Raw genomic sequence first — 16,252 nt, 5'->3', positions numbered from 1 at the left:
AGTTTTAAAATTCCATGAACGGTTTTCTTCAAATGCACTCTTTTTACTATCTTACCACTAATTGGGCATGAATCAAGAATTATGATATTAGATATGGACAGTTTAGTTTAAATTTATATTTCATGCGCATTAATTCTAGTTAAAAAACGTGTCTTATAACAAAACCGTGAGTTTGAAATCCGATTATCAATGTAACTTTTGTATTTAATATCTTAAAATCATGAAATTAGTTTTTCAAATTATCATTAACTGAGTGTAATTTTGTATGCATCTCTGCAGTCATTCAACATGTTGATATCAGGATAATAAATATCTGAAAATAAACCAATGCAAAATTGGTTCGTTTACATAAAAAGTTTACCTTAAACTTTTTTATATGTCAAATCAAATCAAGGGAAACTTTGCTACTGTTACCAACAATTATGACACATCAGTTAGAAGAAGAGAAAAAAAGATAAAGTACCTATTAAATAGTCTCCGATTCTTGGCTTATTGTAAAAGATACAAAACCAAGCACAGATGAATTGCAACTTTTCCAATCTGTTTCCAACCACACCCATGTTCTGATTTTCTTTGTTTGTTTATTCAGGAAAGAGCCCATCTTGGGTGACATCTTTGTTTTTCTAGTATTTTTCTCTGGATTCCTTATCACAACTTAGCTAAGTTGTTGTCTTTCTTTGTCATTCATAGTGCATTGCCACTCCTTGCATTGCTCTTTTGCCCTTTCAAGTTCAGATCTGTGAATTGCTGTTTCTGTTTGTTGAGGATTCATTGTGTTCAGCTAAAGCTGGAGGTGGGTTTTTCTTTTCCTCTCTTTGTATTGTAGTGTCTCCCATGGTGTGGAAAACGGACATCCATAAAGGCTTCAACTTTCGTGCTTCCATATTCAAGATCTTGGGAAATACGAGATTGTTTCTTTGATTGGGTAGTGTTGGCTTTCTGGGTCTATATTGTTTTTTCTCTGTATCTGGTTTGTTTTGTTAGCTTTCCCTTTCCAAATTCTGCTTCTTTTACTAAAAATAAATAAAAGGTCTTATCGGGGGAATTGTTACAATGGTGAATGTCCTTGGGGAGGGACTCTATTTTGTTCTGATTCTTGTGGTAGTGTCTGTGACAGTGAACACTGTTGATGCTCAAACAAAGTCTATTCTCTTAAATTGTGGTTCAAACTCTTCTTTGAATGTGGATGGTAGAAGATGGTTGGGGGACTTGGCCACCGATAACAATGTCACCCTAAGCACCCCCAGTGTTGTTGCCAACACTTCTACGTTAAGTGGCAGTTCAATCTATGATCCTCTCTATAAGACAGCCAGAATTTTCACTGTTCCTTTGAATTACACAATCAAAGATGTTAAAGGAAACTACTTTGTTAGGTTCCATTTCTACCCCTTTGCGATTGACAACTTCAATGTGAACGAGTCTTCATTTGGTGTTGTGGTCAATGGTCTGAAATTGTTATCAGAGTTTGATGTTCCTGGTAAGATATCCCACAAGAATATGAACTTGCTGAATTCTGGAAGAAATGCCACTTCATTCTTCTTGGTAAAAGAATATATTCTGACTGTGAATGGGGATATGCTTGTGATTGAGTTCGTTCCAGCCAGCAGCTCCTTTGGCTTCATCAATGCCATTGAGATTGTCCCAGTTGTGGGTGAGCTTTTTGCTGGCTCAGTTAGTAAAGTTGGTGGTGGAAACTTCAATTTGTCCGGACATGGGATGGAGACCATGTATAGGCTGAATGTCGGTGGTCCTGAGGTTCAGTCCAACGAGGATCGTGATCTTTGGAGAACATGGGAAGTGGATTCTGGTTATATGATCATAGAAAATGCTGGGTCTGGAATTAAGAACAGTTCTAACATTACATATTCTTCCGTGAATGATACTTCGGTGGCTCCTCTCCTGGTGTATGAAACTGCGAGGGCAATGTCCAACACTGAAGTCTTGGACAAAAGGTTCAACATGTCATGGAAATTTGAAGTAGATCCCGACTTTGATTATCTGATCCGTTTGCATTTCTGTGAGCTGGTTTATGACAGGGCAAATGAGAGAATATTTAGGATCTACATAAACAATAGGACAGCTGCGGATAATTTTGATGTGTTTGTGCGTGCTGGAGGGATGAATAGAGCATATCACTTGGACTATTTTGATCCTGTGTCATCAAAGATTGACACGGTTTGGGTTCAACTGGGTCCTGACACAGCTGCTGGTGCTGCAGGAACCGATGCTCTCTTGAATGGTCTGGAGGTTTTCAAGCTTAGTCGAAATGGAAATCTTGCCCGTGTTGAGAGGTTTGACATAGGTGGAAATCCAGGGAGCAAATCAAAAGCAATGGTTGTTTGGGTGGGAGTTGGAGCAGGTGTAGCTTTATTAGCCATAGTTGCACTTATAGTTCTTGTGTTCTGTTTCTGTAAAAGCAGGAAGAAGGAATCAAGTGACACCAAAAACAACCCTCAGGGTTGGAGGCCATTGTTTCTCTATGGAGGAGCTGCTGTTAACAACTCTGTGGGTGGGAAGGGATCAGCAGGAACCCAGAAGCTATATGGATCCGTGGCCTCAGTCAGAGTTGGGAAGAGGTTTACATTGGCAGAAATCAATGCTGCAACAAACAACTTTGATGACAGTTTGGTGATTGGAGTTGGAGGCTTTGGAAAGGTGTATAAGGGGGAGATTGAAGATGGTGTTCTGGCTGCAATTAAGCGAGCCAACCCTCAGTCTGAGCAAGGGCTCGCTGAATTTGAGACAGAAATTGAGATGCTGTCAAAACTCAGACACAGGCATCTGGTGTCCTTAATTGGTTTCTGTGAAGAGAATAATGAAATGATCTTGGTTTATGAGTACATGGCCAATGGAACTCTCAGAAGCCACCTATTTGGGAGTGATCTCCCTCCATTGCCTTGGAAGCAGCGCTTAGAAGTGTGCATTGGTGCTGCAAGGGGATTGCACTACCTTCATACAGGTGCTGACCGAGGAATCATTCACAGGGATGTCAAGACAACAAATATTCTGCTAGATGAGAACTTTGTGGCCAAAATGGCTGATTTTGGCTTGTCAAAAGATGGTCCAGCTTTTGAACACACCCATGTTAGCACAGCTGTTAAAGGAAGTTTTGGCTATCTTGATCCTGAGTACTTCAGAAGGCAGCAATTGACTGAGAAATCAGATGTATACTCTTTTGGAGTTGTGTTGTTTGAAGTTGTTTGTGCTAGAGCTGTGATAAACCCCACCTTGCCTAAAGATCAGATCAATCTTGCAGAATGGGCAATGAGATGGCAAAGGCAAAGATCACTTGACACGATCATTGACCCTCATCTCAGAGGAAACTATTGTCCTGAATCATTGTCCAAGTTTGGAGAGATTGCAGAAAAATGTCTTGCTGATGATGGAAAGAGCCGTCCCACCATGGGGGAGGTGTTGTGGCATTTGGAGTATGTGTTGCAACTACATGAAGCATGGCTGAACAGGGACACCACAGAAAGTTCCTTCTCTGGTAGTAATAATTCTTTGAGAGGTCCAAAAGATGAAGGACTAGAAATGGTGCAAGAATCTTCAAGCCAAGATGAAGTTGGTTTTGATCACAAACACAAAGCTGAATCTGATTGAGTCCACACAACAAGAGAATGAGTAAGAGAAGTGAGTGCTGCAATTTGAGTTCAGTGATTTCTGAATGCTAGTGAGTAACTGCACTGGAGAACCATGAATGAATTAATGACCTTATAGCAAATATATGCTTTACATATTCTTTCAATTTGTTTTATTGAATTCAACTATTCATGTTTACTGTTACTATTTTTCATCTTATTTTTGTATACATGGTAGTGCAATGGGCAAGTTATTATTGGCATTTTGCCTAAAACAGGTACCAAAGTTTGTTATATGCTCTCCTTTTTATTGAGTATGCAATGAAATTGTATTCTTGGGATCTTGCTCCTTCAAAGCTTAGCAGAATGTTACTGTTTCTCAATGCTTTTTGTCACTGAAATCAGAATGCAGAACCTTTTGTCTGCATCAATTTAGTGCATGCTTTCAAAGGAAAAGAAAATGTATGTATTAAGATTCTGGTAACTGATTCTGAAGTAATGTAATTTATAAAAAATGTTAAGGATACAATCACACTTGACATGCACAATTGCTTTGGTTGAAAAAGAGTGTTTGATATATGCTAATATAAATAATAATATAATCATTGACATCATTGCTCCAATGACTTGTCACCAATTTTATTATTTTAGTTCTTCTTGTATTAAGATTGTTATGGTTATGATTACTAGTATTATTTTCATAATTAGTAATTTTGTTAATATTACAATTGTTACGAAGTTAATATTATGTGTTTTATTATTATTATTATTAAGCTAAACAATGTTATCACTTGAGTTGAGTTCGTTCTTTATTCATCTCATACAAGTTCTCCTACACTCTTTTAAAAATATTAATAAATTCCAAAAATTATGTACATCTCATTTTACATAATGTATTTTTTATATTCCAGAATGTCAATATTCAAATATATATTTTTAAAGCTCGAAGTGATTACTTTGAAACGTAATTTTTCAATAATTCAAAATAGTCATTTTGAAATATACTTTTATATTTAAGAATGTCCACTCCAAGACACATTTATACAAATTAGACTATATTTTAAGACGTAAATAATGTACTCTCTATTCCGGAATATAAATAAAGTATTCCATTCCTAAATATAAATAATATGCACTCAATTCTTTAACATAGCTATTTTAAAAAGTAAAAAAGAAAAGAAAAGGAAAACCCTTTAAAATAATCGTTACAGAACATAAAAATGTATTCCATATAATATATATATATATATATATATATATATATATATATATATATATATGTATGTATATTGCAATAATAGTTCCAAATGAAAAAAAAATATGTATTTTGAAATTTATAATTCAAAATGACAACAAATAAAAAAAATAAAAGGCATACAATTTTTGTTTCACTTTATTTAGAGAGTAGGAAAACAATGTGGAGAAGAGGAGGAACGGGCCAGAGTTGGCCCATGATGCCCACAAAATCAAATTTGGATATCCATAAATAAAAAGCTTTAAAATTTTGCACTTTTATTATTTATATTTTCACCCATTACAGTTAAATAACACAAGTGACTCTTTCAAATATTATTTGAGTATGGATCAGGGATGTAAAAAAAAATTCGTACACGCGATTATCTGCAGATAAAACACACAACAAATAGAAAATAAATATTATAAATGGATATTCGTGGAACGAGTATGAGTATTTTTTATACTCACATGTTAACGGGATGGTACATGTATCTTAGTATATGTACCCATCATTTATAACATTAACACATCAATTTTAAAAGAGTTATTATTTATCATTTGATTTTAAAAAATCTCAATTTCTTTGTAAATTGTCATCCAACATTATTTAAATAAATTATTTGCACTTTGTTTGAATTTATAAATGTTATGCATTGTATTTTTTATAAATATTTGCGGATACCCGTTAATATCCATGGATATTAAAAAAATATGTGAGTACCCGCACAACAGATACCCATACGATATAAGTACGAGACAGATATTTACCTAGCGAACAGGATACGTAGAACTACTATCCGTACCCTACTGCGTTTACATTTCTAGTCTCAATTAATTATTCTAAAATCATATATTTGTTTTGAAAAATATTTTTCACAAAATTATCTTTTAGAATGTATAATTCGCAAACATTTTAATGTTATTGAAATATTAAAGATTGTAAGAAATAAATTTCGTTATTCCATTATTGGAGGTGTTGAGAGATTGATTGATGTACAATAATATATTTTTTTTGCATATATTCGAGACAAAAATCTTGATAAATTTTTTGAATTTATTAATTATGACAATTTAAAATTCACGATTTTTGGAGTAGTTATAATATATATATATATATATATATATATATATATATATATATAGTGTCCTCAAATACTTGTTTTTATTTTTCATCGCTTTTCATTAAAAAAAAAAAGAAAAGGAAAACATAAAAATGGGATTCGAAAGTAGAGTGAGTTGCTTTCCCTAGTACAAAACCCTACAAGCCACGAACCTGAGATTCGAAGACGCTCTTATTGTTCTTCAGTTCATCATTGGAATCAAACCAAAGCCCTTCGCCGCTAAAAATGCCTCCCAAATCTGCCAAATCCAAGGAAGCCCCAGCTGAGCGACCCATCCTCGGTCGATTCTCTTCTCACCTCAAAATTGGCATTGTATGCTTCTTAATTCTCTCGCCAAATCCACTAATTTTCGATTTTAACAGTATTCTCTGCTACCCTTTTCCAATAGATAATATGGGTCCTCTTCCTTTCAGCATCATATTCCGGTTTCGTTGATTTTGTTTCCATCTTGCTGATTTTTATGTGGGAGTTAGATAATAGTTGTTATGCATTGGAACTGAACTGGTGAACTGTGAAAGCTTAGTTGCTGTCTAGTTGTTTCTAAATGCTCGAACTAGTTAATGAAATGAGAACTTTGTATGATAAGACTTTATACATTTTTTTATGCTAGTTATTGTTCCTTGTTCAGGTTGGCTTGCCAAATGTTGGAAAATCTACTCTTTTTAATACTCTCACCAAGTTGGCAATACCTGCTGAGAACTTCCCATTTTGTACCATTGAGCCTAATGAGGCGCGGGTCAATATACCCGACGAACGGTTTGAGTGGCTTTGCCAATTATACAAGCCAAAAAGTGAGGTATGTGATGGAACTCGTATCATCTTTACTGAAACTGTTTTGGCCTTGTTAATTGTAGTTCAATTTTGTAAATAATCTGTGAGCTTACGCTCGAGCTGTACCCAACTTACAAGTCCATGTGTTTCTCCTGACATATTCTGTTATTGATGGATTGGTCTATTTTTTTTCTGTGTTATGACGTGTTTGTTCAACTTGAAACTCAGGTCTCAGCTTTCTTAGAAATCCATGACATAGCTGGATTGGTCCGAGGTGCTCATCAGGGGCAAGGATTGGGGAATAGTTTTTTATCTCACATTCGTGCTGTTGATGGAATTTTCCATGTTTTACGTAAGATGATGCCTAATTTTCTCTGAGGACTCTTTTGTTATTACTGCATTATGAATTTATGACATTTTGATGTGAATTGCTAATTAACCTAGAGACCTGCCCTTGTTAGGTGCATTTGAGGATCCGGACATTATTCATGTAGATGATACTGTTGACCCAGTTAGGGATTTGGAGATCATTACTGAAGAATTGAGGCTGAAGGTATAATTAGAAACTTGCTTAATTGTAATAAACTGACTTTTGGACCATTAATTTTATTGACAGTTTGCAAAGTATATACCTTTTTAAGGGGCTTTTCCATGCAGATATGTGGAGCAATTGGGCAGCTTTGCTCCATTGGATATTTTTTTGTCCTTGTGTTATCTTTTTCTCTACCATCAAGGAGGATCCCTCATCCTCCATTTAGCTGTAATTTGTGCTTTTTCATCATTAGGAATTTAGTCTTTTGTGTAAATATGAAGTTTATAACTCTCTTCTAGATCTGTTTGTGTACTGTAGTATAACTGCTTCGGCCCTTTGCATAAAATTCTAGGATGTTGAATTCATGGAAAGAAAGATAGAAGATGTTGAGAAAAGCATGAAGAGGAGCAATGACAAACAGTTAAAAATTGAGCTTGAATGTTGTCAAAGGGTATGATTTTATCTTCTGAGAATTTATACGATTTATTTTATTCCCCCAATGATTCAATGGTCATCCCTTGTATTATATATCTTATATTGTATATAGTTTGAAGTTTAGTGCATACGTGCTGTATTTATTAAAATAAACTGGCACAAATTTCTTACTTGTATCTCGTATCTGTTTTTTTGTTTTGGTGGTGTGTGCAATGCTTTCTGTGGGTTCCCTTTGGGGTTCCATAGTGTATTATGCATCAAAAAACAATAGAACCTTCTACCGTATTCTCAAACATAAGGGTTATACTTTGGACATATTTTGGAATTCATTGTTGCTGTTAATTTCTTACAATTGTAGTGTAAAATGTTACTTTTTTCTGATCAAGAGAAAATGTATTTCACCTTTGTGGTTATTGTTGATCAAAATGTGTCTGTGGATGCATTTATCGATGTAAAATTGATGCTATCACTTAATTGCCACTGTCACATTTTATACTCTTATTTGTTCAATTGTATACATACCAAAAATGTGTGGATACATAGTGGATGAAAATTATGGTGCCAATTTCATGTCTTATTGAAGCTATCACTTAATTGCCACTGTCACATTTTATTCTCTTATTTGTTCAATTGTATACATACCAAAAATGTGTGGATACATAGTGGATGAAAATTATGGTGCAAATTTCATGTCTTCAGGTGAAGGCATTGCTTCAGGAAGGAAAAGATGTACGTCTAGGTGAATGGAAGGCTGCTGATATTGAGATTTTGAATTCCTTTCAGTTACTTACTGCCAAGCCTGTTATATACTTGGTAACATTCTCTCTCAGTAGAAAATTTGTTTGCCTTTGGAGTACAATGGCCTTATTGTTTAAAATGTGTGCTGGATACTATTTAATGCGTCGTCTTAGTTATCTTTACTAGTTTATTTTTGCTTTGAGGTTCATATTAGTGGGAATAAAAATTGAATAATGAGACAATGTAGCTGATGTTGATCTGTTTTTTTTTAAACCTGGCCATCGTTTATGTACTTTGCATGTTTTTATTTACACATATGCAGCACCATAGTATATAAAACCATCCGTGCCCATGTGATGAGACTAACAATAAGTTTTTAATCGAGAAACATTAGGTTGGTAAATCCTTTGTGTTTATTTTGAGAATATATAAACTGTAATATGTATGTCTTTTGATACTATACTTTACTACAAATTATTTCTAAGAATATGAAATACTTATTAATGCTGTATAACTTTGAGATATGTTTAGATATATGTTGGAGATGTCTCCATTATGCTTGGATACAATTTGACGCTGTTTGACAATGTATGGTCAACTATAGCCAAATGGCTTGGAAATAATATTAATGATGTAATTGCTTATTGTGATTTACTCCAAATTATAGTTTGGTTAAAATTAAAATATGGATATAAGTGTTAATTATTATGTATCAAAGGCATTTCGACCATACATGTTGGCAAATCATGCACTCAGGTCCCATATATCTCATGTGGGTTATGATCCTATCATTCAAAATCCACACATACCTTTTATTTGTGAAGACTGTCTGTTGTGCATACTTGCAGTAGACGTTTTCAAGTTATATTGCACATTCGGTCTCATGTATTACAATTGTGCAATACTGGTCTCTCAGGTTTTGTTCGTGCTAATTGGGTCCTCTGTATTGCAAATGTGTGATTTTCTTCTCCTAAATTTTAATTGTTCCTATTCAGTCCTTTAGGTATCACAATTGTGATTTTAGTCTCTTTATTAGTTGAAATTTGCTACCGTGATATTAATTGATGCCTAATCACAGTTTTTTTTTTGTTTCATGCTCATCAATTAGAACATATCTATGTTTGTGCTTTTGTAAACTATTTCCCTAGCAAAGTGACGTGTTACATTACATCATGACATGACACATCATTCTTTAGTGTCATGTACTTCAGATTAATTTATATGAAATTTCTAACTCCGTGTACGTACTTAAATTTATTTCACAGGTTAATATGACTGAAAAGGATTACCAAAGAAAAAAGAACAAGTTTCTGCCCAAAATTCATGCTTGGTATGTATTTTTTTAAATCACTTTACTTCCATGAATAATTTAGTGTTGTCTATATGTATGAGTCTGAAGGATGTCAAAAGTGGGTGCTAAGTATCCTACACATTTATGTGTCTTAAAAGTGCATTTTATGTCTAATTTCATCCCACAAAATCAGCTTGTAAGGTGAGGTTTGCATCCACATATATATGTTCTAAATTAACCTTATCTCTAATTGATGTGAGACTTCCAACACATCCTCTCACGTCGAGGTATATACATTTGGTGTGTGGGACTAGACATTAATGGGGTTCCGATAGCGAGTGGAACAATGGACCCAACAAACATCAAATTTTGCTAGGATGGGTTTATCCCATGTTAAGAAGTGAACTTTAAGTCTAACTCAACCCCACAAAACCAACTTGTAAAAATTTGCATCCACATATATATTCTAAATTGATCTTATCTCTAGTTGATGTGAGACTTTCAACAATGTGCAAGGTATACAACATATTATGCATGTTTAGTGGCCTTTCTTCTGAATTTTTTGTTCCTTGGATGTCATTTCAAAGATGTGTAAAAGATGCTGCTATGTTCTTAAGGGATAGAAAAATGTATCTATGTTTGGTCTATAATTATGCCTTGATGCACAAAGGATATGGTTTTCTTCCCTTACATTCCATTCCTGGCTTTGATTTAGGCTCATAACAATGATACCCTAGGTAACAAGCACATTACCGGAGTGGGTGTAAGTAAGAATGTAACTGCAAATAGTGAAGGCATTCTCTTATAATTACAATACAGGTGCTGCATCTCAAGTGCGCCTATGTAATTTATTTTAAAATTCTGCCTAAACAATTTATTATTATTAGAAAAGTTGAACTGAAACTATGAGCTCTTCAACACACATAAGCTCTGTTATTTGTGCAGTGTTTGCAGTAAATAAATACGAGTAATTATCGTCTTGATTGAGTTAGTTACATCCCAATAATTACATATGAAGATAGCTGACTTGCATTTTACATATTTTGCATATGCTAACTCTTAACATTATTAACAAAGCCTTGAATAATTTTCACTATCATTTTATCAAATTACCAATTCTCAAGTTTTAACTATTATGATGTTTTCTATAAAAGAAAAATGAAACTTTGCAAACTAATAGGAAAATTGTATTCGATTGTTTTATTATATACTGCAAAATAATTTTGTGGCTTCAAAGAAGAAAAGTACTAGATGCGAGTGCACAAGTTTGATGGGATGACTGCTGTAAAGTAAGGATCCACACTAGGTCATGAATGGGTAGTTTATCAATCAGAATACTGACAGGGAACACCTTTAAATGCCTGCTTCCTTCACCCACATAATTTGGCCACATGACAATGGTTTTCAATTCTTGTGTTTGTTAAATTGAGTAGATATTATTAGAATGAAGATTATAGTGTTTTTCCTGTTTGAAATTTGAATACTAAATTCATACTGGTTTTCCATTAAAAGCAGTGTACCCACTCCATTCAGGAAGAAATCTTAACTAATTATTGACATATTGTTTTCCTTAAGTAAAAGTATTTTCTTTTAATTTATTTTCATATGGAGCCTTAATTTTTTGTTTTTCCTTATTATTCTCTCAATGCTTACTATTTTGTAATGTTCAAAATAAATTTAATTAAATTTGACACCTTTGGTCTCCAGGGTCCAGGAGCATGGTGGTGAGCAAATAATTCCTTTCAGCTGTGCCTTCGAGAGGAATCTTTCAGATCTGCCACCAGATGAAGCGGCTAAGTATTGTGAGGAGAACAAAATTCAAAGGTTTGATCAATATATGTATTGTGGTGCTGTTAAATGTTTGATTGCAGAATTAGGAACACCTGTCTCTTTAATATGGTTGTTGTGCAATTTTTATATCCTGAAATCTTTATCCAAAAAATTAATCCCCAAATTTGTTTAATTGTAATAATAAAGTCTTTGTAAGTTCTTCTATACCTAAAACCCGTATATCCTTTTTTTTTACTGAAAATATTTACAACTAGATCACTTAGAATCCTGTTCCATGCAAAGCCCGCTGATCAAAGCATTAAATTTTGCTACAAGTCTTTTTATCCCTTTCACTACAACTTTTAGTTGAATACTTGTTAAGATTGAAGAGTTGGTATGTATTTATATTCTATATGCTTCATTCTAACTGTTATATTCTTTATTTCAACAGTGCTCTTCCCAAAATAATAAAGACTGGGTTTTCCGCTATTAATCTCATTTATTTTTTCACAGCTGGACCTGATGAGGTAATATATCCACATACCTACTTTCATAGTGATAATAAAGACTGTCTTATGTTTTATAAATCTGCTGTGGGATTTGTGCATCAACCTCGTCGAATTATTAACTTATAGTTTCTCTGCTGTTAACTGTTGAGACGATTGTGCCATGTGTAAACAAACCTCTTCCTGAGTCCTGACCATTGTGTGATATTCAAGTGCATTTGTCATTTTTCTACAAATTTTATCATGTAAAAAGACTATTTATTATTGGAATTACTGAATTGATTCTGTTTTCTGAACATAAATAAAGCTTCCGTACTGTCTCAGAAATACTGTTTCAGCTTAATGTCTTTTCTTTGCTATTGTATAAACAATATTTATACATCATATTACACCAAACTGCTAGTTATGCGAAGTTAGCAGGAACTCATCTTAAATTATAGGTACACCCACCAAATTGAACTCTTTTAACCACTTCATAAGAATTAAGTAATTTAGTTAGTGGCATTAAAATTGTCAACAGTTTGTACAACTTTTCCAAAGTTATCTTTTAAATTTTTGCAACCCTGCTCTCTTAATCTCTTTCTACCTAACTAATTGTTTCTTTCTTTACTTAATCCCTTTCCAGAATTTTTCTCTGGTAATTAATGTTTTTTAGTGGAATTTTTTGGAGTGAGAACTCAAGAAATTAGTTTACTGTACTTGTTATTTATTGAATAGATTTTTTTTAGTAGTTGTTGTGGCCATTTTTGTGACAAAACACGCTGCAATAGACAATTTGGAGGGAGACAAAGACAAATTTTCCGGAAGGTTCTTATAAAAAGTTGTAGAGGGGAGTACTTAGCTTTTATTGTGCAGAGGAAAAACGTACTTCCATATATAATTTCGTCGAAGATGCAGTAAGAAAGTAACTACTATGCAGAATATTTGTTATTTTAACTTTGAACTAGTGTAACTGACTTCAATTTTTTTTAACTGTTGACATGTTTCTCTGTTGGGTTACCTTGGTGGTACTTCTTTTACTTATCTGATCATTGCTATTTATGTTGCTGTTTGTCTCACAATATGACATCAGGCGTACTTAGGTTGCTTATGAAAACTTTTTTACTGGCATTTTACTCTGCCAGTTCGCATAAATTTCCTGTGTCTGGGTGCTGTTTCTTTTTTATGTGTATGATAACCATCGTTGGGATGTCTGCAATAATTCTCTTAAACAATTCTCCCCATTGGTTTTCCGTGTCTAACACCGTGTTTTGTGTTGCCTTTCGATGTTAAATAATCCTTTTGGTTATGATTCACTTCTTGCAGGTTAAGTGCTGGCAAATTAGACGCCAAACAAAAGCTCCTCAAGCTGCAGGGACTATCCATACTGATTTTGAAAGAGGATTTATTTGTGCTGAGGTGAGTTGAGTTCATGAACTGCAATTATGGGTTTGGTATTATAATTCTATAACTAAACATCATACAGTCAAATTATCTGTAAAGGCTCAATCGCACCCCCCTGTATAACTAAAGATTATACACCAAACATAACACAATAATTACTCTACGTTTGGAAAAGTAATATTCATTAGAAACTCCTATATCCAACATTGAAAATGGGATTCCATGAACTTTTGGATGAGATTCAGAATAGGAGTGACATTCCTTTTTTGTAATAAACATAGGAATGTTGGATTCCAAAATTGAATACAAATAGCATTATTCCTTCACACCAAGCTGGCTCCCCGTATGAATTTACTGAAGGTTTAGAATCAATATGAATCATGCTATTTCGAATATTGGGTCCATTGTGTAACCTTCACTGTTCAATTATATTATGCATTGATATTTTTCATAAATCATCTCTCAGGTTTTAATTTCTAATTAGGAAGGGCACAACACAATTCTGTTATTTGAAATTGCAAATTGAATAAATGACTTGCCACTGTTTTCATGACCGATTTGTATAACCATTCTACTTGAGAATTTATTTGTTCTCTTAACTGGTTAAGTAGTTTAATTTGTCGTGATCGATCCATATAAGCTTTTCCATTTTTGGCTAGAGCTACTTTTGATCTTACAATGATTATATCTACAAATATGTTCAATCTTGCAACAACTGATCTGAGTGCTTGACTGATCAGGTGATGAAGTTTGAGGATCTTAAGGAACTCGGTAGTGAGTCAGCTGTGAAGGTATCAACTCAGTATTTCTTAACAATATAACTATTTCGATAAACTTCATCATAAACATTTACAAGAAAAAAAAAACGTTTTTTCAGAAACTAAAATTACATTAGTTAAAAAAAAAAAAAACTGTTTTTTGAGATGCTAATATCTATAAATTACGAAGTTTATTTTTCTTGTCTCAAATGTGCTTGGGAAGAAATTTATCCAAACATGTATTATTGTTGGGTTTCTGACTCTTGATGCTGAATTGGGGTTGAATGTTATACATGTGCAACCGTTGCTTTCAGCATATGAAACTTTTTCATGTGTTTTGTTCTACCATGTGCCACCAAAGATCTAGCATCCCCATTGCCCCCTCTTTATCTTTATTTATATATGTAGATATTGTTGCCTTCTTTTTGGGACCTAACCACTTCTTTGTTCTTTTAATGTATTATCTGTTAGGCTGCTGGAAAGTATAAACAAGAGGGTAAAACGTATGTGGTCCAAGATGGGGACATCATATTCTTCAAGTTTAACGTTTCTGGTGGAGGGAAGAAGTAAACCACATTTTCCTTTATATGCAGTTGCCTGCTTTGCATGGAATTTGTGTTTTATGATAGGTGTCATCCATGTTGCACAATTTTTAGAAGTTTTTTTATGATGTAATTTTGGACCCACTTCCAAGTTACTTATTTATATTTAGGCTTAATCTTTGTAGTGGATTTTGACTTCTCAGCCATTTTCATAATTTATTTATGCTGTGCTACTACACACCTTATAGCAGTTTTGAATACAAGAGTGTTGATGAGTTTATGTCATTATTATTCTATGCTGGGTCAATTAATTTAATATTAGATAGGTTCATTCCGGTAAATTCTCTTATAGGGCTTCTCCCTGTACCCCCAAAACATTTCTCCTCCTGTACTTCCAAAAATTTCCTTCTTCCCAATTTTACCCTTAAATGAAGAAAGAGAAAAAACAGTAAAAAAAATATTAACTGCACCCTTGCACGAATCTGCATTTGTTGTAGGTCTTTGCACCCTCAAAGAATATCAATTCCATGTATGCCAAAATGGATTTCCAGATCCGCTTCAAAGAAGAGTACAGCGGATTGCGAGATTTGTCTCATTTATTTTATATTTCTCATGAAATGGATGACAAAATCCGTTACAAGATTCTAAGTAATGGATGACAGAATCCGTTTCAAGATTTTAAGAAACGGATTTCACAATTCGTTTCGCTTTTTGTTTTGTTTTGTAAGAAACCGATTTTACAATCTGTTTTATATAAATTAAATTAAATTAAAAAATACTTAAACTTTAAATTTAAAAAGTATTCATTGTATTATAACTTTTTCTAATTTATTTAAAGTATATATTTTTTAATTTTTGTTTTGTTTATTTATTATGTTTTCATATATTTTTAATATATATCTAAAAATAAAGTAATATATATATATATATATATATATATATATATATATATATATATATATATATATATATTTAATTTAATTTGTAAATAACTCTTTGAAAAATAAATGAAATTATAAAAATAAATAAAACTAAATGATAATTAAACTTTAAATTAGATAAAAAATAAAAACGAAATCCATTTCATAAGTTTTCACGTTTTTTTGTACGAAACGGCTTTTGGGATCCGTTTCTTATTTTTCTAAAACGGATCACGAATTTCGTTTCACAAATTTTAAATTTTTTTTTTCAGAAACGGAATTCGTGATCCGTTTCAGAAAAGTATGAAACGGATTCCAAAATCCGTTTCATAAATTTTCATGTTTTTTTATGAAACGGATTTCGGGATCTGTTTCATACTTTTCTGAAACGGATCACGAATTCCGTTTCACAAATTTTAAATTTTTTTTCCAGAAACGAAATTCATGATCCATTTCAGAAAAGTATGAAACGGATTCCAAAATCCGTTTCATAAATTTTCATGTTTTTTTATGAAACGGATTTTGGGATCCATTTCATACTTTTCTGAAATGGATCACGAATTTCGTTTCATACATTCATTTCTTTTTTTAAGTTTGATTAGCGTTTTCTCAGTGCTCTTCCATGGCTTTTCAGCTTCATCAATGGTTTGTTCATGGTGGCTTGATGA

The 16,252-nt window shown here is 33.1% G+C and overlaps 2 protein-coding genes across 2 annotated transcripts; both read left to right on the top strand.

Annotated features, from left to right (window-relative positions):
• Positions 1-489: 489 nt before the first annotated feature.
• On the top strand, positions 490-3,922 carry HERK2 (hercules receptor kinase 2). Its single transcript, XM_028076981.2, has one exon. It carries the CDS (start codon positions 1,054-1,056, stop codon positions 3,601-3,603), a length of 2,550 nt encoding a protein of 849 aa, XP_027932782.2. The 5' UTR covers positions 490-1,053; the 3' UTR covers positions 3,604-3,922.
• Positions 3,923-6,005: 2,083 nt separating this feature from the next.
• Positions 6,006-14,949, top strand: LOC114188730 (GTP binding protein). Its single transcript, XM_028077359.2, has 12 exons — positions 6,006-6,250; positions 6,567-6,734; positions 6,938-7,061; positions 7,171-7,262; positions 7,594-7,692; positions 8,376-8,489; positions 9,680-9,744; positions 11,413-11,529; positions 11,927-12,002; positions 13,287-13,379; positions 14,105-14,155; positions 14,594-14,949. The coding sequence occupies exons 1-12, from the start codon at positions 6,164-6,166 to the stop codon at positions 14,690-14,692; spliced, it is 1,185 nt and encodes a 394-aa protein (XP_027933160.1). The 5' UTR covers positions 6,006-6,163; the 3' UTR covers positions 14,693-14,949.
• Positions 14,950-16,252: the final 1,303 nt, after the last annotated feature.

This window comes from Vigna unguiculata, chromosome 6 (assembly GCF_037176805.1).
Source record: "Vigna unguiculata cultivar grain cowpea cultivar isolate G323 ecotype 2 chromosome 6, ASM3717680v1, whole genome shotgun sequence".
Taxonomy (NCBI): Eukaryota; Viridiplantae; Streptophyta; class Magnoliopsida; order Fabales; family Fabaceae; genus Vigna; species Vigna unguiculata.
This window is presented reverse-complemented; position numbering and strand designations above follow the sequence as displayed.

Bases quoted from the DNA above. Each gene is read 5' to 3' on its own strand.
- HERK2 (XM_028076981.2), top strand. From the start codon at position 1,054: ATGGTGAATGTCCTTGGGGAGGGACTCTATTTTGTTCTGATTCTTGTG.
- LOC114188730 (XM_028077359.2), top strand. From the start codon at position 6,164: ATGCCTCCCAAATCTGCCAAATCCAAGGAAGCCCCAGCTGAGCGACCC. The intron at 6,251-6,566 runs GTATGCTTCTTA...TTCCTTGTTCAG, and splicing joins CTCACCTCAAAATTGGCATT to GTTGGCTTGCCAAATGTTGG. The intron at 13,380-14,104 runs GTGAGTTGAGTT...TTGACTGATCAG, and splicing joins GAGGATTTATTTGTGCTGAG to GTGATGAAGTTTGAGGATCT.